A 21,674-nucleotide genomic window follows, 5' to 3' on the forward strand; every position below is an offset into this window, starting at 1 on the left:
GAAAGACCCACCTTCTCCACATCTCCTCAAAGTCTCTAGGTCCCAGTTCACCAAGCAGGGGCAAAGTACTCCCCAAAATGATGAGGACTTTTGCGTGGGTGTTTTTAATAAATTATCGCGACATTTGCATACATCTCTATGGAAACAGCATATTAGGAAGCTTAAATTAGCATTCAAAAGGCTGCCATCCTGAGTGGCGTGGGAGAGCTGTCAAACTTCCTAATCCTGCCCGGGAAGCTATGGTTTCTTGGGTGCCTGGTTTGTTGCAAAGAGGAGCCAAAAAGGAGAGAAGTCTGATGTTCCTAAAAATAAATAGACCCCGTTGGCAAACGGCTGTCACTTGCACCAAAACAGAATCCCCAACAAGCCTGACCCCTACATGATGCTGTGGCCCCTACAGACCTAAGAGGCAGGAGGACAGCGTGTGTCTTCACTGGCCCAGGCGCGATGGCCCTAGGAGTCTGTTCGGTCTGGTTCTTATCCCGTCCCCTGAAAACCAGCCTTCTTGTCCTCTGACAGGTTTCGTCAAGAGTCAGGAAGGAGAAAATGAAGAAGGAAGCGAAGGGGAGCTGGTGGTGAAGTTTGGTGAGACCCTTCCTAAGGTAACGGAGGGACAGGACAGCCCCTGGGAGGGTTTTGCAGCTACGCCGTCAGCAGCGCTGGGCAGTGACGGAGCGCCAGCGGACCTGCCCGGGGAGCAGGCATCCCAGGCGCCAAACACGCATGAGGCCACCGCCCACCTGCCCACCCGTGGGGCCAGCTCTCCTTGAAGGTGGTTCGTGGGGAAGGTGACACATGAGCCTGTGTCTAGTGGCCCCAACATTTCTAAATGAATTTCAGTTCCCATAAGGGACTGTGAGAGGGATACAGAGGTCACCTCGGCTGACCACGTGACTTACCAATGAAGGAAACTGAGGCAGATCCGAGAGGTTTGTTCAGTCACCCGATCTCAGTGACAGATGTAGGACCCGCGCCCCAAGGCCCCGATTCCCCTGCAGTGAGTGCTCCTTTGCCTGATCAGCCCTGGTTCGGAGGGTCAAGTGCGGGAGTAGAGGGGGCCATTGGCTCCTATACAGACATGAATGCAGAGACCTTGAGGTGACTGTGGCCTGTGTGGGCAGAGGGTTATCATTTAAGACACGTAGGCAAACCCTAGTGGGAGCACATTCGTCTTCACTGCAGAAAAGCATGGCTTTCTCCCTGGAGCCCAGGACTGTTTGGGGGATGCTCAGCTGATGGTGAACACATCTGGATGTGCGTGCTGGGTACACGGTGGAGTAGGACCTGTGTCCTTGTCACATAATGAAAGTAGTGACACAGGCAGCATACAGGGCCGGGACGATCTGTCCCATGGGGCAGTGGGGTCTTGGGGCCTTCCCTGTAAGGTGCCCTCAGAGGTGGCATTTGGAGGCTGGCCTTTCACAGCTGGAGGGACCTGTCCTCTCCCAGGGCTGGGTGGGGTGCAGGCAGGCTTCTGGGGGCTGGGCTGCCCATGCTGGCATTCACTGTGCACTGGAACCCGCCCTTGGGCCACACACATAGAGGCCCTGTCATCTGAGGAGCAGAGGCCAAAGCCCGAGTCACAGTCCCCTCATTCGGCGGCACTCCTAATTCAGCTTCCACGAGGCAGGGCGCAGCGGTCAGAAGTCCTGGGCTGTTGTCAGTCACCTGAACCCTGGTGGGTCTGGGCTCCAGGGCCACATACATGCTGCCCTCCTGCTTCTCCCAGATGTCTCGTTTCCTCCTGGGTCCAAGTCAGGGAGGAGACTGGCATCCCAGTCCCTGCAGCACCCTGTCCACCTCAGGGACCTCTAGGGTACTCCTGTCCCCACAGCCTAGCTGCTGCTAAGACCTGATGCTGCAGTGTCTGTCCCCTCCTCTGCACCTGCCGCCCTCTCCCTGCCATCTCCATCCTCCTGTCTCCTTGTGAGGTATCCTAAAACCTGATGGAACTTGCTGGAATGCCTGTCTCATCCTGGCACACCCTTCTTTATCTGGCCGACTCTCTGGTGTCACACGGGATGAGCCCGAGCTCCTTGGCGTGGCTCCCAGCCCCCTGCCATCTCCACTTCCATGGCACCCACCTCTCTCACCGCCTCCTCTCACTCCATCCTCTCAACCCCCTTCAAGACACCCCAACACTCTCTCCTGCCAGCCCCGCCCCATGGTGAGCATGCCCCCACAGACACCCCTCGTTCAGACATCAGCCGCTTTGCTCCCACTACTGCCTGGGAGGGCGGAACCTTCCTGCATCCGTAGCACGTGGCCTCAGGTCTAAATTCAAGGTAGCCACCAGGACAAGTCAATGAACAGTGGTTGGTGTGCCTCTGGAACGCCCGAATGCCTCGGTGCCCACTGCGATGTCCAGTCATTTGTTCTGGAACTTTCTGTCAGCCAATATGGCACCGGGCCTGCACCAGGGGTCTCTCTGTATCTGTAAGTGGGAAGCGAGGGGACATGCTGGAGCAGTGTAGTCGGGGACAGGGCTGGAACTTGAGATCTGTGCCTCTCATCCACTGAGCCGTCCTCCAACTACCCACAGGACACTCCAGACCCACCAGGGGGCTCTGCATGGGTGGACGCAGAGGCCTCAGGGTGCCACTGTCACTGCGGCCCCCGTCCTGGCAGGGCCTGAGGCGAGAACTGCACCCTGCTCAGGAACCTGGGGTGGGGGTGGGCGCACTCAGACCTGGGGTCTGGGCCCATTCCCAGGACCCTGGGACAGCAAGGAGGCAAGGGAGACAGTGAAGGTGGGGCATATTTGGGGTCTGACCCCGTCCCTGGGGCCTGGGATGCCATGTGGTAGGAGGGGACAGCAGAGGAACTTAAGCCCATGCTCGCCTTGGCGGGTACGGTGTACCTACGGGTTCCTTCCTGCTCTCTGGGTGTGAAAAGCAGAGATGCACGTGTGTGCATAACAGCATCTGCAGGCCCGCCTTCTCCCGCGTTTCCCTCCTCTGCGCTGGTGACGCTCGCGCACCTGTCCCCGGCCTGTCCCCTCTAACCCCACGTCCTTCTCTTTGCAGCTGAAGCCCATTATTTCTGACCCTGAGTACCTGCTGGACCAGCACATCCTGATTAGCATTAAATCCTCCGACAGCGATGAGTCCTACGGTAAGGGTCCCGCAGGGGCCACTCCTGCTGTTTGCTGGCGGCCTCTGATGTAAGGGCGGCGGTGGCATCTCCGTCACACAAAGCCCACCCTACTCTCCTGCCCTCCTTCCCCCATGCCAGGGCCCCCAGTGGATAGTCAGTGGTCAGTCACGCTTCCTGCCCCATCGGGCTCTGGCAGTAACAGCCAGGCCCACAGCCCCTCCCATTTACTGAGACTTTTCCAGTGTCATATTCTGTTCAGGTGCTTTGTAGGCATTTTAAAATTTTATTCTGACAAGACCCCATGAAGCAGACATTGCTCTCCCAATTTGTAGAAGAGAAAACTGAGGCTCAGAGAGGTTAAGCGACCTGCCCAGGTCACACAGGTAGGAGCTGGCTGAGCCCTTATTTGAACCCAGGTCTGCTCAGCATTGCTCAGTGCTCAGGCCAGTGGCCCCACCAACTTTCCTACTAGAGAGATACCATCTTCTGTAACACCTTCAGCCTGCCGTGGCTCCAGCCCATCAGGTTTGCCCTTGCACTTGGTACATTCAGTGTGCCTACAGCATGGGGTGAGGGACAGGTGGCCAGAGAGAGGCTGGAGGCAAGAGCCTGACCAAGCAGCTCCATACCAGCCAGGCTAGGAGTACACAGCTGACCCTGGGGGCAGTAGGAAGCCATCGAAGACCCAAGTAACACGGCAATGTGACCAGCTTTCCGTCTTACAAATACGTGTTGGCAAGGATCAAGATGAGCGATGGGAATGCAGAGGGAAAGCAGTGACAGGAAAGACAGGACAGCTGAGAGGTGGTAAGGAGGGAGATGGTTTGGCTTTGGGAATTGAGGGAAGCTGGTTTTTGGGGACATCCCTGCGTTTCTCATTTGAGTAGCTGGGTCAGTGTTTCCATTTCCTGACCCTGGTCCACTGTGGCGAGGACCGGGCATGGCAGGCTGACAAGGACAGTCAGAGGCTGCGGCGTCAGGGACACTGTCAGAGCTGGTTTGAGAAGAAGGCAAGGTTACGATAGCAGGTGTGCCTGAGAGATCTAACAAAATAACTAAACCGTGTCCCTGAGACAGGGTGACTCTGGGACCATCCGTGGCCATGGGAGGCGGAGCTCCCAGGTGGTCAGGAAGTGAATGGGGTGAGGAAGCCGAGGGCGTGAGGCAGGCGACAGTGCAGACCTGGTCCAGGGAGGGGTTTGTTTTCAGCAGAAGGAGTTTGAAGGTTCTCAGTGCTGACGATGGGAGGCAGGAAATGACAGGGGCATGGTCACAAAAGGCTCCCATGGGTGCTGCTTGCCCTCCTTGCAGACTCTGCTGAAGCCGGCACGTAGGCCCAAGCACTGCCCTTGTTCCCAAGGTCAGGACATGAAATGATTTGTTCAAGGTCATGGAGCTACCACTGAGTGACTTTGACAAGCTGCTATGTGACCTTGGAGTTGAACCTAGGCAGCCCAGCTCCAGAATCATACCTTTCACCCACTCCCAGTATAGCACTGGAAAGAGGGTCCCCGAACCAGGGCAGGGGCAGGCAAAGCCTGGGGTGTCTTGCTGTGGACCCGAATCTCCTGTCCATCATAATGGGGCAAAGAGAAAGGATCCGTGTGGATGCCAGAATGTTTGAGGGTCAGTGGCAGGAAACGGGAACTCAGGTCTGACGGTTCCATTTTCTTGATCAAATACTGTATTCCCCCTTTGGTTCCGTTTTTTGGTGTGTATACTTACAAACAGCATGTTGTAATAATAACGAAGAAAAAAACCCACCAGCTGTCTCATTCCCCTCTAAGCAATCCTTTTCATTTTGGCTTTATGCTTGCGGCCCTGTACACAGCATATGTAGACTTCTACATTTCTAATCCTCATGGAGATCCCGTTTATATTCTGCTTTCCTCACCCAGTATTAGATAAGACCCACTTCCCATGATCCTCCTCTTCATGAGTGTTGCTTTTTCACAGCTTCCTAATAGTCCATGGAATTTCTGTCTCCTCATTTTTTAAAATTGCCTTTATTACTATTACTGCCAGTTATATGCATTAGTGTTATCAATGAGGCTGAGATGGATCTCTTCGGGGCCATTTTTTATTCTCCTGAAGCTACGGTTTTTTATTCTTTTGGATCATGTCTTTAGGATGAGCTCCCATGTTTGCTGGTCAAAGGGTATAAACATGTTTGTGACTCTTGGTCCTTGTTATCAAGCCGCTTGCCCTGTTGACCTCGCCATGCCCCAGGGCGCAGGTTTCCCCGACTCTGGGTGGCACTGGGTGCCTTTTCCTTCCTTCTATTTTGTGCAGAGTTCTCGTCTGTGAGAGTCCCTTTGTGCTGCCTTCATGGGTGTTATTGATGGCTTACAAGGCTGAATGAGTTTCCCTTTATTGAAATTAACCAGCAGCGATTCTTTTGTGTGAAATGACTGTTTGGGTTATCTGCCTCCTTTATCTGCTGGGGATCTAATTTTGAGGAGTTCCTCGTGAGTTCAGACAAAATCCCACTTTATGAAGCTAACTTCAGTGATGGTTCCAGTCAATCTTCTCATCTTCATTTTTTTTTCCCCTCTGTGTAAAACTTTTAAACTTTTATATCCTCTTATCTGTCAGTCTTATGTTGTCATTTCTGACAGCTTCAACCTTGGAGACTTGTCATTCCTTCCAGCCATTGGATGAGTATTTAATTCTGTTTTTCTGTGAGATACTCTATGATTTCATTTTCTTTCATACCAACTCATCTCCATGAAGTTCGTCTGCTGTCAATTTTGAGTTGTTTTCCCCAAATTGCTGAGAAGTTAGTTATTCTGCAGGTTTATTCGCTGGGCCCTACTTTGACCATTGTTTTTGAAGGACCGTCTTTATTGGGAGAGCTAACTCTCCAGGCCAGATCTGCGGTGTTTCTCCTGTGAAACAGCAGCGTCTTAACATGACTGTCGGCCCCTCCCCGTCCCCAGGCGAGGGCTGCATTGCTCTACGGTTAGAGGCCACGGAAACTGAGCTTCCCATCTACACGTCACTCACCCACCACGGAGAGATGATGGGCCACTTCCGGGGGGAGATCAAGCTGCAGACCTCCCAGGGCAAGATGAGGGAGAAGCTGTATGGTAAGTGGGCACGCCCTCCTCCCAACCCCTGTGCCCTCTTCAGTGCCACGGGGTTAGGGTCAGGAGTAAGGTCCCTCGCAGCAAAGCTGTCTGAGATCCAGGTATCATCCTTGTTTGGTAGATGGAGGCACAAAGAGGTTAAGTGATGGGCTGAAGGTCATGCACCGAGTAAACAGCCCGCCCAAGGGGAAGGGGCAGGTTCACCCGGCGCTGAGCAGAATTTGTAAATGGGATTGGGTGCTGCCGCACCTGACAGTGAGGCAGCAGGGCTCCCTGCATATGGTCTGTGGGGCACCCAATGCTCCTTGGAGGGCACTGGGCCATCAGGGGTGTGCCTGCCGTGGACGTGGCCCCCCTCTGCCCTGTGGGAGCTCCTTTCTCCAGCAGGACAGTGGGTTGCAGTGAGGGGGCCTCTATAACCACACATCAGTGCCAGAAATGAAGACGGGTCCCAGCTGCCCCTTAAGCCCATGGGGAGGGTGGCTTTGGGGATCTTCCAAGAACGATTTGCCTGTTTTGTCCCCTGCCAACAAGGGACAAACGTTGGAAGTGCCGCGTGCGATGGCCCCTCTGGGTCACACATGCCAGTTCTCCCTCTGGAGCTGTCCATGGTAGGCAGAATTAACCAATCACTGAACTCGCATGAGGCCCCCCCCAGGCAGCCAGTGGCCGCAGCCCGGCTCTGGCGTGTCCGTGGAAACCTCTGCGCACCGGGGCCTCACGCGCCCCTCCCCGGCCCTCTCCTTGCAGACTTCGTGAAGACGGAGCGGGACGAGGCCGGCGGGCCCAAGCCTCTGAAGAGCCTCCCCAGCCACGACCCCATGAAGCAGTGGGAACCTGCCAACAGGTAGAGCAGGGGGGTTACCGGGGCCACACTGCAGAGTAGCTGGCCTTGTGGACCAGGACCCGGGGAGGGTAAGTGGAGCCAAAAAAACCCCGAGGACCTGGAGGGAAAGAGGTGTGTCCTGCTTTCGGCTTTGAGGCTTCTGACCACACACGGCGGCTCCAGGGCCGTTAGCGTGACAGTGACTGTGTTGGAAACTTTAGTTCCCTTCAGCAGACTTGGGCTGAGCACCTACTACATGACAGGTTCCGGAGAAACCGAGGCAGATTGGGTGCCGTCCCTGACTGAGGGCTCACAGCCTAGGACAGGAGAAAGCAGCTGCGGAGATGTCTGCGTGGCATGGACGCCAGGTCTCCCACGGACAGGCCGCATGGGCAGTCTCGCCTCCACGGCCAGCAAACCCCGTCCTGTCCCTAAGGGGAGACATCACCAGGTTGGGGAGGGGGGGAGGGGGGAATACACGCAGGTTGCTCTTGGCAGAGACTGGACTGACAATAACCAGACGTTACGAGTCATGAATAATAGAGTTGCCTCAGCTCTGATAGGGTCTCGAGTCCCAGAATGGCCAGCGAGGGCTGTCACGGTCCCAAAGCTGCTGCAGAGCCCAGCGTGCTGTGCCCCTTCGGTCCCTGCGCTGCCTGTCCGCCCCTCCAGCCCTCATCCTCACCCACCCACCCCCTGGGAACACAGCAGCTCACGTCCCCAGGCCGCTCCCTGACCTGCTCTAACTTCTGATGGTTGTTGCCATGGATGCTAAGCAGCCCCTTCTGACCCTTTCTCCCACTGTTATCGCATCAACGAAAGTATCACAGCGCTCACGCGCATGCTTGGCTGCAGACACAGGCTCAGTGCGGGTCTACGAACTGTTTTCCTTCGTACTGGCAGGAGAATTCGTATCGGCCAGGCAGGGGCTGAACCTGGCTGGCTGAGCAGATGGGAGCTGGGAGCGTTTGCTATCCCCTGCACACTCAGAACCCTGCTAGGTCGTTCTCGTGACAGCCCTGTCTTACAAAGAAGGACAACAGTTCTGTCACCGAGCGGCAGCGGCGCCTCACCCGGTCTGGGCTGTCTGCTCAGCTGCTTGAGGCTAACTGCCTCACATTCGAGGCTCCGGCCTTGACCTTCGAGCCCTCTTGTTCAGGTGCCCACGTGACCACTTGCATTCTCGCACCTCACACGCAGGAGCGCAGGCTGACGTGTTGCAGGTGGATCGTCCCATGTACCTCCCCCCCAGCCTGCCCTCCCGCATGGCCACCCGGGGCCCCACGGGCCTCGACAGCTGCTCACTTCATTCTCCCAGCTGGCTTCTGGGCCCCCCGATGGTTCCCAAGGCAGTCCAGCCCCTTCTGCCTCTGGGCCAGTGGAGTTACTACTGTCTCCCTGTCCCCCTTCCTACCTGACCCCTCAGGTGGCCCTTTCCTGGCCGCCCTGGGCCCAGCGCGTCCCGACGCTCCTGCCAGCCCACCGCTGCCTCTCTTGTGACTCTCTGTCAGACTTCAGCACCGTGTGTCACAGTCCTGGAGCTGGTCTGTTTGTCTCCTCCACCGGCTCTGAGCTCCATGAGGGCAGGCACTATGGCTGCCTCCTTCCCAACTGTGTTCCCTTTGCCTGGCCCAGGGCCTGATGCTCCCTTGGCCCTCGGAAACTATCTTGTTGTATGGATGCATGGATGGATGCATGGATGGATGGATGGATCCCTGCCCCAACAGTGAAGGAGTGGAGAAGGCCCTGAGGGGTCCTGAGGACCATCACAAGACACCGTCCCCAGGCTGGGACTGACCCAGAGGCGTGAAGGGAGACCTGACGTGGGACTTCGTGTGTCTTTCCCACAGGGTCCCTCTCTGCAGTGGCTCCAGCATCACTGAAATCATCAACCCCAATTACATGGGAATGGGGTCCTTGGGGCACATGAAACAGGCCCTGTCCCCTGACCAGCAGCCCACAGCCTGGAGCTACGACCAGCTGCTCAAGGACTCCTCCCTGGGACCAGGAAGAGGGGAGAGCCCTCCAACACCACCCTCCCAGCCACCCATATCGCCCAAGAAGTTTTCATCCTCCATAGCGACCCGCGGCCCCTGCCCTAGGACGCAGGAGCCAAGGTGAGCGTGCTCTCCGCCAAGACCTCTCCCTTCCCTGGGACTTCACTGCTGGGGGCCCAGCCCCAGAACGGAAGCTGAAGGAGGGTGGTGGTGGGGTTGGGGGGGCGGTGTCCACTGTGGTCCCTGACTCATCTTCAGGGCCTGGAACACAGTAGGCACTTGAGAAACACTTGTAGTCCTACTTTGTTTGTGTGACTTGAAAGAGTTTTTAAATAGAATGTTTTAAAGATACTGTCAAGAAAAATACCATCATGTTAAGACTGCATTGATTGAAAAATACATTTCTGGAACGAGCAAACCCTTGGGCCACTTCCCACTCCCTGGAGGCCCCCGAGGAACAGAGGTGGGAATTTCCACGTAGGAGTCCCTCTCCAACTGCAGGTTCCCTCTCTCCTCTCAGCCACGAGGTGTCTTTCCGTGTCCGGTTTCCCGCCTCTCCTGTTAAGGACAGTCAGGAAAAGAAGCAGCTGAGGCCAGGAGAGAGCAGCCAGCTTGCAGAGGGGGAGGGGCTTTGGCCGTGAAACTGCAGGAAAGGCCAGGAGGTCAGAGAAAGCCGACCTGCGTCTAGAACTGCATGGGTCAGGAGGGAGAGCTGGAGAGGGGCCCCGGTCCAGCAGCCACGGCCACAGCCACCTCTCACATGGGCACCGGAAGCCAGCAGACTCCTTCATAGGCATCTCATGGGAATGGAAGTCAGGGAGCCTGGCAGGTGGCTAGGAGCATGGGTGGCAGGTGGCGGAAATGAAATGTGCAGACCCCGATGAACAGCGATCGAAGGTGTGCACAGCAGCCTTAGCATCGCCTCTCGTTGGTGGCTCTTTTCTCTTTGTAACGACTTCAGGGGGCCGCTCTCCTCCCTTTGGTGAGCCGTTCTGTTTCTCAGTGGTGTTTCCTGCCACTTAGTAGAAGCCAGGAAGGGAAGTGTTCCTCATCTCACCACTTCCACCCTTTTTGAGAGGCAGTTTATAGTTTTGTTCCCTAAGCTTTCTCTCTAAAAAATAAAAAATAAAAAACGGACAACTGACTGGGAGGAAGGCATAGAGCATGTGACGGGCAGGAGAGGACAGGGGAGGATGAGTAGGTAGACCTGCCCCTGAGCTTGACCGTGGCTCTCTCCATCCCTCTAGCTTTCAGAATTTGTTGATGATATTTTGGAGGAAGGAAAAAAACAGCCTGAGTGTCCTGCCCTCGGAAAATGAGGACAAAAGCCCCTTTGATGGGTGCTGAGGTGCCTTTTTAGCGAAGGTCGTCTCTTTGGCAACCCGGGAAAGGGATTTGAACAAGGACGTGACTTAAGGGAAATGTTTCTCAGTTCCCCAAGATCGTATGCCTTTGTGCTTAACGAGTTGAACACAGCACACAGTTTGGAATGGGGCAGGGAGTGTGTTCCCCCTGGTTTCACGGGTGGCAGCTCCAGAACGGGGACATCTGTGGGCAAGGAGCCCCCGGGGTGGCGTTCTAAGCTCACTGCTCACCGAGGGGGTGATAGAGGTGGGAAGCTGGCAGCTCCCATCCCTGCCTGCAGCCCTCTTAACTGCTCAGGCCCTGGCTTAGCCTGAGCAAAGGCTGTGGAAAAGGGGGTGTCCCCAGGCTCCTCCATGTCACCGCACGATTGCCCTACACCCTATTAGGATGACAAACCATCCCGGTGGGCCCCAAACTGTCCCCTTCTTTGCACTAAGAATCCCACATCTCAGGAAACCCTCGACTCCTGGGCAAACCTGAACAGCTGCTCACCTGGACCAAGGTCATGTGGTCAGAAAGATGGCTCTTCTCTGTCCCTGCTGAGTGTGTCACTGCTTTGGACAAGAAGCGACTCTGGGATCTGAAAAGTGGAGTCCCTTTTTATTAACTCTGTGCCCTGGATATTGGTCCATGTATTCCACAACCGTGGCCTACTATGGAAGTCGGTTTCCTACCAGCTTTGGTCATGGAAATAAGACTTTTTCAATTTTTTCATGGTTTTCCCAGTCTCCCCTGCCGCAGCCAAGCTCTCCCCTCTGGAAGAGTGACAGATGCCCTTCCCAGAGGGAGAACTTGACTTGTCACCATCTCTGCTCATGACCTAGGGGGACTGAGCTTTGGAATCACCGAAAGGATTACATCCAAGACCCTGTTCCTGGCCCCGCCTCCCAAGGCTGTCAGGCATCAGATCCCGCTTTGTTCTTTTCTCCTTCCTGCCCCTTCCTCCCTGGACTAACTCATAGCAAATGTCTTCGAGGACCCCGAGGGGGGGCACAGAGGGTGGCCTGGGGTGGAGGGGATGGCTTCCAAAGTCTTCCTTCAAGGCTCCAGCATTCCTCATTACACAGCTGCTTCCAGGTCTTTCCAAAGGAAAATGAGCCAAAAACCATCTGCAGTCAGGCCCCCGCTGGCATGTCCCTGAGGCTAGCCTCCCCGACACCCTAGATCATCCATCCTGTTCCTGGCACCTGAGCAAGGGTGACTTCCCACCGGGTCCCTTGAGCACACACCTTACTCCCCAAAGAGTGCATTTGCCTGGACTGCCCAGCACCCTTGAGCCGGGTTTCAGGACACGCTCTGTCGGTAAGAGTGATGCAGCCTGCCGTCAGTGGGGTCCCAGGGACCTGAAGTTTCTTCACGGCAACCTCCTTTTCACAGAAAGCAGAACCCAGAAGACTTCCCCCAGGACGTAAAATGTGTTCTCATTCCTGGTTCTCATCACTTGCTCAGCAGGAACACACCTCTATTAAAAGCCGTAAGAAATCGGGAGAGACACACAGAGGGGTGCTCTGCTTCTTCGGCCCATGACGGGGTGCTCCCGCTCTGGCCATATGTCAGCAGCAGGCCATTTTCTCACTGCTGGCTCCTTTCTCCACCTTCCCACCTTCCCTGGGATTTCCAGCGTGTTTTTCCTGCCCACACTAAGCAGGGCCAGGGAGGACCTACAGTCAGTCACCAGGGAGCTCTGTGTCCATCAGGAGCCCAGATTTTGTCCCATTCATGGCTGTCTCCTCTGTCTGGGACACATAGCGGCTCTTACCCTTCCGTTAAATGAAACTCAACCTGGGACCCTCAAGTGGCACAGATGGGGACTGAGGACATCTAGTCACCTACAAGGCTTCCGTTCCCCTGAGGGTCAGGGCAGAATTTGCTAGAGACATGAGAGAGGCTGCGGGGTGGGGGTGGGGGGGTGACCAGGAAGGCAGGTCTGTTAGCAGCAGTGAGGGGCAGGGTTGGGGGGGGCAGGTTTCTCTGAGCAGGTCTGCGGGGCTGGTTTGGATATTGGCAGTGCCACGTCAGCCCTCTCTTCCCTGTGAACCGTTGTTATGGTGGAAAAGGTCCAAGCGACATCAACATGGGAGTCACACGGTCCTTCTTCCTTTCGTGTTTAACTTTGTTTTTAATCGAGGTGAAATGCATGTGATATAAATTAACCATTTGAAAGCGAATAATTCAGTGGCGTTCAGTGTTTCGCAACATGCGACGGCCGCCTCCCTCCACTGCCCAAAGTCTTTGTCGCCCCCGAAGAAAACCCCGTGGGCATCAAGCAGCCGCCCCCATGGGCTTTCCGCCATGTCTCCTCTTTCTCATGCTCCAGGCCCAGCGACGCAGGGAAGAACACAGTGGAACCTCTGCCTCAGGAGGATCCCAAGCTGGCCAAGCCTGAGATGTTTGAGAACCCGCTGTACGGGACTGTGAGTTCTTTCCCTAAACCGGCTCCCAGGAGAGAGCAGGAATCTCCCCAGATGCTGAGGAAGGAGCCCCCGCCATGCCCGGACACAGGATCCTTGTCGCCCAGCGTCCTGCTCCCCAAACCCCAGGAGGCTGAGGGCGGCAAAGGGACTGGCAAGCTGGTGCCCACGCCCTTCCTCAGTCCCACGCCCCGGCTCCGCTCCTTCACTTGCTCGTCCTCTGCTGAGGGCTGGCCAGCCACTGGGGACAAGAGCCAGGGGAAGCCCAAGGCCCCTGCCAGTGCCCAAGTCCCAGTGCCAGCCAAGAGGCCCGTCAAGCCTTCCAGATCGGAGCTGAGCCAGCAGGTCCCGCCCACCCCGGCACCACGGCCACCCCTCCCGGTCAAGAGCCCGGCAGTCCTGCACCTGCAGCACTCCAAGGGCCGTGACTACCGTGAGAACACCGAGCTCCCCCACCAGGGCAAGCACCGGCCCCCTGAGGACATGCCGCTCGGCAGGGCCGCCATGCAGGTGAGCTGCGGTGCATGTGACACAGCCACCATGCTGAGGACTGCATGCACATGGGCTCGTGTTCGTGTGTGTGCACATGTGTGACAACCACCACGCCGAGGAGCGTGCATACACATGCTCGTGTCCATGTGTGTGCACATGTATGAAACGGCCACCATGCCTAGAGCTTGTGTGTTCCTGTGCGTGCATGTGCGTGTGTGTGATAGAACCTACCACACCCGAGGAGTGTGCTCAGGTGAACGTGTGCTTGCCTGCATGCATGTGCATGTGAATATGCATGATGACAACCCAGCCCAGGAGTGGGTCCCAATAAACAGTGGTTCTTGGAGCTGCTCCTTGAGGAAGGGATGGAATCGGGATTTGAACCCAGGCCTGTCTGCCCCAAAAGTCCCTGCTTTGCCAGTGCAAGGTGCTATGGATAAACTGAGCCCTCCTGCGTCAGGCCCATGGGAATAAGACCATCAATACAAAGAGCCCAGATCATTTACATTTCCTTATTACCATCATTAGTGTTGGTACTTAAAATTTTCCCATTATGGTAGACACTTCAGATGCAACGTCCCCTTCCTTTTTATAAAGTATATTTCTTTCTGAGCAGGACTAATAGTGCTAATAACAGACTGTGGAGTCCGACTGTCCCGGGTGTGAATCCTGTTCTCCCACTTCCTGACTCTGCCTTGAGCCTCAGTTTACTCATCTGTAAAAAGGGGGCTATTAGGGGAACCTGCCTCATAGGTTTATAAGGAGGTTTAAACTTCATTATACATTATTACTGTCTGTTACCATTTACATCTAAGTTATGTATTTATATGCTAGGCACACACATAACACATACGTAGAGGTATCAGAATTATTTAAAGTGCTCAGAACTTCGTACTAAGTGTTGCCGCTTTTCAGCACTCCGTCAAAGGGATCTTGACCTGGCCCATGGTGCGCAGGAGCGTGGGGCCCTCTAGTTAAGCCTGGCTTGGCGGGAATGCAATGCTGACACCTTCTGTCCTTGGCCCACAGTGAGGTGCCTGGTGAGCTGCCGGCGAGACGGGAGCCCAGAGGAGCAGCGCCGGGCCACTCTCCTGGGACTTCCTGTTGGTCCCTCCCACCCAGCTCCCTGTGCGGGACCTCATACTTCTCAGGAGAGGCCCAGCTTCTGTGTGATCAGCAGAGTGCGCCGGCTTCAGAACTTGGCCCCGCGGGCCGCGGTTGGAAGGGAAAGCCCACCCGACGGGCAACAAGCAACTTGCGCACCTGGGCCCCCAGCTTGATCTTGGTACTTGGGACCCAAGAGCCTTGTTCCAGCACCATTTTGAAGAAAGGAACTAAAACGCTGATTTCTGGGTAGTGATATAAATAATAATAATATTAATAATAATGGCTGCATGTCTCCAACACTCACCACGTACCAGGTACCTGCTAAGTGCTTTACAGACATTATGAGTTCAGTCTTCTTCGGCCAACCGAAACCACATTCCCAGACCCCCCCCAGTTCAAAACAGCATGTCCTGGGTGGTTGGGACAAAGCATTAAAAATTCGGGCTTGGCCTGCAGGAAGCTGAGGAGTGAGTGTTAATTTAGGGTACAAGGGACCTGGCCTTGTAGCTTCAGTGACAAAAACTGCTTTAGCTAAAGTCCCAGGGTTCGGGCAGAGCTGGTGCCGAGCGGAGGGGTCAATCTGGGTCCTCTCAGTTCTTGATTCAAGGAGGAAAAGCAGCTCTGACTCTCCGGTGGGGAGGTCCGGCTTCAGCCCCCATGTCCTCCCTGGCCGCGGGCTGAGCCAAGCCCCCCAACGCCTGTCCTGTCATGCTGATAGCAGAGTCTTTGCTGCTGCTTCTGACCCTGAGCTCCCCACCTGGCTGCCCGGGAGGGGGCGCTTCTCAGCGCCTGGCTCTCAAGACAGCGCAGCCTTTTTTCTGAATTATCGTGGCCTTTGGGCCTGCTTCCTTGGTTACTAGAATAGATCGGTGATGTCTTTCCTTGTGTTGCTTTTTCACAATACAGAATAAATGTAGGAAGTCAACTCCAGAAGTGTCTGTGAATGCTGGAGGCTGGATACGCCCCCCGTGTCCCCATGTGTGTCAGTCTGTGTGACCAATAAACGGTGTCTTTCTCTCTCGGCGCCCTCCGTGTGGCCCTTTTTCCTGACATCCGACCACAAATGCTTCCAGGCCGTCGGGGCCGCAGAGCAGCAGCAAGGGCAGGAGCGGGGTTGAGGTTCACAGCGGCGATGGGCAGGCATTGTGCTGAGCGGAGGGCGCTCCTCAGACCCGGGCCCAGCAGAGCAGAGGGTGTCACACCTGCACGTGACTCAGGGCACCTGCATCACCCCTTCCAGCGCCACCTGCTGGCCTGCCCTCACAAGTCCCTCATGGCTTGTGGAAATGTTTGTCGCTAAGCTCCAAAGACAATAAACATATAAACAAGGCTGAGGTCATGCGCCTCTTAGCTCCCTGCACTCCCGGGCAGCTTGCCCTGGGGGTCAGGGAGAGGCCCCCAGCACAGGGGCCAGTGCGGATGGGCGCCGCTTGGCTTCCCCCAACGGGCCTTGGGTGCCTTGGTCTGGGCTGCCATTCCCACCGCCTCCGGCTACTCAGCCTCTGCTCTGGTTCAGACGCCACGCAGAACTTAAGGGACTGGTGACCTTGGCAGCTGTGGAGCAAACGGCTCACTGCCCTTCAGCAATGGCCCCCGGAGACGCGCCAAGACCCGAGCACCAACTGCAACCTCAGCTCCTCCCCCGCTCAGAGGAGATACCCGCCCCCTGCAGACTCCCTGCCTGGTCCCCACACAGAACCTGACCCAAGTCCCTGGGCACCAGCCTTCGGACTTGATAGCCCACGGGCCATGGTGAAGGGACAGCTTAAGATACCCAGACATCCTTTAAGCCAAGCCCCCTCCACATCCAGCACCCGACCCCTGCCGAGCAGGGCATTAGTGCCTGGGCACCTGGGAGCGCTGGCTTCCAGGGTGGGCTGCCATGCTGGGGCCGAGAGCAAAGAGCTCAAGCTCCCACCCGCACCCAGAATGGACCTCCAGGCCCCCTCCACCATTTCCGAGGGTTCCCAGGAGAACCGAGTGGAGCTGCCGTGCGGGGTGCACCTTGGACTCCTGTCACCTTCTGCCCTGAGTTCTGGTGGCCTGAGTGAACTCAGTGACCCTCCTGCCTCTCGCTGAAGTTCCAGCACAGGTGTAACCGCGCAGGGACCTCAGTTCCTTTAATCTGCCCTTTATTCGGATATTTTTCACTTTGACGCCAGCTGGCTTCACCCAGCACCGACTCACCCACCTCCCTCTCTCTCGCTGACTCATGAAGCCCTCAGGACCAGGAGGTTCTGGGCAACACCCAGCAAGTAGTCTTAGGAACAGGGTCCTGGGTCTGTTGACTACTGAGACAGAGTTTTCAGTCAAACTAAAGATACTATCTTGGCCTTAGCTGTGTTTTAGCTCAAGACCCAGGAAAGCGGAATGACCTCCAAAAACAAATCCTTGCCAAGTTGCACAGGACAGTTTCGTGGCTGACATCAGGGCCAGATGCAACGGTCAGTTACCTGCTACCCTAGCACCGACCCATCGGTAGAGACCATGACCTTAACTCCTTTAGTCACCACGATTAATGATGTTTCCATTACTAATCCACCCCCTGGAAGCCATCAGGAGGCCAAGTCTTTGAGCATAAGCTACCTGTGACTCCAGCCGTGGCACCATCTCCTTAAGAAATCTTTACTTCCCTGGCTGCAAACCCCCATTCATGTCTTACTGGGTTTTGATGCCCACGGGCAAACAGACCCCTCCCAGTGGGGAACAGAGGCTGTGTGAACACCAACCAGACTACCCACCGCCATGACTGGAACTGGAAACACTGTGAAAGTGAAGGCCTTTCATCCTTGTCCTCTCAACCACTCAGCTCTGCTCCCACTCCTGAGGTCTCTGACCACCTTTGTCCCCAAGTCCTGACTGGGGCCCACTCCAGCCAGATTTCTCTGCCATCTCTGCTTTGCTCCCAGCCCTCGGCCTCCCGCAGCAAGATGAGAGGGGACCCCAGAAATTCCCACTTCTTTATCATCAAACTAAGATACAGATGGCCTCTGACTTAGGGGGGTTCAGGGGTTCGACTTATGATTTTTTGACTTCACAAAGGTGTGGAGATGATACACATTCAGGAGAAACTGTGTTTCGGATCTGGCATTTTGATCTTTTCCAAGGCCAGTGACATGCAGCATGAGACTCTCCCGTGATGTGGCTCCCAGCAGCGACTCCCAGCCAGGCGTGCCATCTCAAGGGTAAGCAGCTGACGCTGCTTGTTGTAGTGGCTTTTGGGTATTGTGCTCTGAGCACCCTTGAAGGCAGACTAGGTGGTGCGATGCTGTTCAGTAGGTGAGGGGTATCAAATGCATTTCGACTTAGGATGTTTTCTTTTTTAAAAAATATTTAATTTATTTATTTTTAGAAAGGGGAAAAGAGGGAGAAAGAGACAGAGAGAAACATCAATCGTTTGCCTCTCTCATGCACACCGACTGGGGATTGAACCCACAATCCAGGCATGTGCCCTGACCAGGAATTGAACCAGAAACTTTTATTTTGTGGGACAACTACCAACCAACTGAGCCACACTGCTCAGGGCTTGACTTACGATATTTTCAACTTATGAAGGATTTATGAGGATGTAGCCCCATCGTAGGTTGAGGAGCCCCTGTATTTTATGTCGGATTTTCTTCCCCAGCTTCCTAACCGAGCAGGCAGATTACCGAACAAGCCCTCCTCACCGGAGTGCCTCCCGCTGCTGAGATTGCAGAGGCTGCTGCAGTGACTTTTCTTAAGAAGCCAATTTTTCCTTCTTTGCGTGAGTCTATGAACGCAGACTCTGTGCCAACAGGAAGGTATTGTTATGCAGCGGATAATTCTCTATAGATGCTCTCCGGCACCGGCATCTCCACGCCCCTCCCCCTCCGCTGGGGGCCTGGGGCCATTTCCCAGGGGGATCAGGCTGCGGGCTCCTCCTCCTTCCCCGGTTTCCGTTCTTCCCCCCACCCCCCCAATAGGAGGGAAATTAGCGAGTCTTTCAGAAAAGCTCTCTCTCACAGCTACCTTCCCTAAGCCCAGCCTACAGGTTCTCGCTTTGCCTACCCTTAAAATAGCTCCTTTCTCCCTGCAAACTAATCTCCATGGAGATTCAGCTATCTGGGGGCAGAAGCTTTCTCCAAGGCAGCAAGCCAGGGCCCAGCCTTCACTCCAACAAGAAGAGAGCCTTTGGAATGCACATGCTGGTCTCACCCACACAGACCCCTAACTCCAAGGTCCCTTCTGGGGACATCTGGCGGGGACAGTCCCGGACAATTTCCCGTCTTGTTATATTCTGTTTGGGTGGCTGCCTGCACTGGTTGGGTCTCTCTCAGGTTACAGCTGAGGCTTGTCTGTACTCTTATCCTAGGCGTGTGCAGCTGGTGGCCTCCTTCATTCCCGCAGCCACACATGTGTTGACGGCATGTTCTGGGCCTTGGGAGTCAGCGCATTTATGAAGGAGACCAGGAGGGGGGAGGGGGGTACAGCCTGGGCTGTGGGATCAGACAGAATGGGGTCGAAAGATCTTGGGTTTCATTTCCTAGAAGTGCGATCTCGTACGGGGGGCACTTAGGTTTTCTGAGCCTCGGTGTCCTCATCTCTAAAGTGGGGAGAAGGGTGCCTTGTGTGTGATGTGGTCGTGTGGATTCTGAGCTCCACAGACACTTGGCTGGCCTGTCGTGGGTGCCCAGTGACACTGACACTCACTGACTGTTGCCCCTCCTGCTCCCTGGAGATGGGTCTGTGGGCAGGAAAAGGTCCAGGCAGCTGTGAGGGAGGCGGGAGGCTCTGAGCAGGGCCTTGGGGCAGTTACGAATGTCCTGGAAGGAGGCAGGTAGAGGCCTCCCAGGTGTGTGAGGGCCTGAAATGAGCAAGGCAAGAAATCAAGGGGCGGGGAAAGCCTTCAAGACAAGGGGTGTTGAGGGGCTAGTTGAGGCCAGGTGAACTAGATGAAGCCAAGGAGAAGCTAGTTGAGGCCAGAGGAACTCGTAGAGGTCAGGGGGACTACTAGTTAAGGCCAGGGGAACTAGCTGGGGGTACTGGTAGCTGAGGTGGGGTAGGGGTAGGGGGGCTAGTTGGATTGCTTTAGTTACACAGATTAGGGCTGCTCAGATAGCCTGAGCCAATGGGAGGGAGCCCTGGGGATACATTGGCAGTCCCTGTGCACGTGCCCAGCTATGTTTCATGGGCGGGGGCCGGGGGCATTGGGCCGCGCTGGCCTGCGCGCCTTGCCATTTGACTTGGTGGCAGTCCGGGTCACCACACAGCTGCTCTGGGCCCTCAGCATTTCTGGATCAGCCTGTCCCTGGGATACTCAGCCCCAGCACCCCTGTCTCTCCCTCCACTGGCTTCTTCCTTCTTGCCTCACCAGGTAAGCGACTGGCGGCCCGCGCTTCAGCCTGCAGGGACCGGAGCTGACAGTGATGCGCTGCTCGTGTGCTTAGGAAGGTCGGGACAGGATGAGACAGGTGAGGTGCCGGGTGCCAAAGGGACGGGTCTCTCACTCTCAGGTTCCCCTGAGCTGGCACCGTCTTAAATGCGGCTCCCGGATGCCTCGCTTGCCTCCCCGCAGTCCCGGCCTGCTGAGCAGGTGGGGGAGGGAGCCCTGGATGCCAGGAGGGGCCGAGTTCCCATGAATGACAAGGCTCCGTGCTCCGTCCGGCCCTGGCAAGAAACGGGGAGAGGCAGAGGGGCAGACAGAAGCCATCCTTTGCATTATGTGGAATTGTGTTTTTGTGCATGGAATGTAAATGGCATTTTCATGCCTAATTTTGAGCTTATCCCCTGAAATTGTCTTGCTTCAGTTATTTTTTAAAGATTTATTTATTGAGAGAGAGAGAGAGAGAGAGAGAGGAAGGGAGACACACACACACACACGCACACACACACACACATCTAAAGAGAAAAGATAAACAACAGAGATCAACCCACTCTAGGCATTGGACAAAGATGTTACAGCGGCTATTGTAACTAGATCCAAGGACTTAAAGGAAAATACTCCTGAAATAAATTAAAAAGATAGGAAATCTAGCAAAGAAATAGACATTTTAAAAAGTCAACTCAGAATGCTAGTCCCAGTGAAAATAGTCTTCAAAAATAAAGCTGAAATAAAGACATTTTGAAGATAAAAGAAAACCGAGAGAATCTGTCTCCATCAGACCTACTACAAAAATGCTACAGGAATGTCTTTAAGCTGGTGGGCTATGATCATAGGTAGAAAGTCAGTTCTTCAGGAAGAAATGGAAAGCACTGGAAATGGTAAATACATGGATAAATAGAAAAGACTCCTCTTAATTCCTTTAAAATATGATTGTGTAAAGCAATAATTATAACATTGTACTGTAGGATTTATAATGTATGTAGTGGGAAATGGAGCAATATGATTACAAGGCTTATACATTTTACATGAAGTGGGGCAATTTTAACTCTAAATAGACTTGCTATATTAAAAATGTATATTTTAATCTCCAGAGCAACCACTGAAAAAGGGGGTTCTTGGGGACTTGTGCTTTTTCCAGCGGCCTCTGCTTCCACACTCACACTGCCTGCATATGTCTGGCCTCTTGACCCTTTCTTGTCTGCCCCATGCTGGTCCCTGCCCAATTCCTTCATTCCACAAGCCACCACCAATGAAAGTCCACGTGTAAGACGGACTTCACGGAAAACTGGGGCAATGGATCGTTACTGCAGAACACCACAGCCACAACTTACAAATAACTGTTAGACATCGTTATTCTTAAAGTTCTTCAGTCACGTGGCCACCAGGAATTTCTCTCTGATGTCCATTCTCTAGGGCCCCACAGGTCCTCCCTCTGCTGAGAACCCTCCCAGTCTCGTCGCTCATCCCATTGCGCAGCCAAGTGCAGCTCTGTCTCATTCAAAACCCGCCCTGTCCACGCCATGCGGGTTGTCGCGTCACAAGGGCCATGACCCTCCAAGATGTTTTGCTACAAAAAGATTGTGTTCTCTCTGAAAAATTCCACTACCAGCTCTTTATCCACTTTTCCTCGCTCCTACATGTAGATAAACTTCCAAGCTGCCTCCCGGCCCCCTTTTCTGTTAAACGGAGCTATGAGCTCCCACCCATACTTGCCTCAACCACTTACCCAGGCTCAGAGCCGAACATGTGCCTGAGAGGCACCCAAACCCGCCCCGATAGCTATCCTGCTGCAGCGCCCACCTGGTGCCCCCCCGCACGTGGCTTCTTTGCTCACCTACAATATAAATGTATTAAGTCCTCCTGTGTGTTAGGTGCACAGTGCCTGTCATGGTATCACGTGTATTACCCGTCCTGAGCAGAGTTTTTCAGAAGACTACTAAGAGGATA

General features: G+C 54.9%; 1 protein-coding gene across 1 annotated transcript in view; it reads left to right on the forward strand.

The window, feature by feature from the left end:
• The window catches only part of INPP5D (inositol polyphosphate-5-phosphatase D), a 106,665-nt gene extending 90,954 nt beyond the window's left edge, over positions 1-15,711 (forward strand). Inside the window, exons 21-27 of the mRNA XM_090285023.1 lie at positions 520-602; positions 3,027-3,114; positions 6,036-6,185; positions 6,936-7,032; positions 8,862-9,128; positions 12,691-13,294; positions 14,306-15,711. Coding sequence (XP_090141149.1) covers positions 520-602; positions 3,027-3,114; positions 6,036-6,185; positions 6,936-7,032; positions 8,862-9,128; positions 12,691-13,294; positions 14,306-14,308 — 1,292 coding nt within the window. The 3' untranslated portion in view covers positions 14,309-15,711. The remainder of the gene's footprint in view (positions 1-519; positions 603-3,026; positions 3,115-6,035; positions 6,186-6,935; positions 7,033-8,861; positions 9,129-12,690; positions 13,295-14,305) is intronic.
• Positions 15,712-21,674: the final 5,963 nt, after the last annotated feature.

Source organism: Furipterus horrens, unplaced genomic scaffold (assembly GCF_987537825.1).
Source record: "Furipterus horrens unplaced genomic scaffold, mFurHor1.1.pri manual_scaffold_1, whole genome shotgun sequence".
Taxonomy (NCBI): Eukaryota; Metazoa; Chordata; class Mammalia; order Chiroptera; family Furipteridae; genus Furipterus; species Furipterus horrens.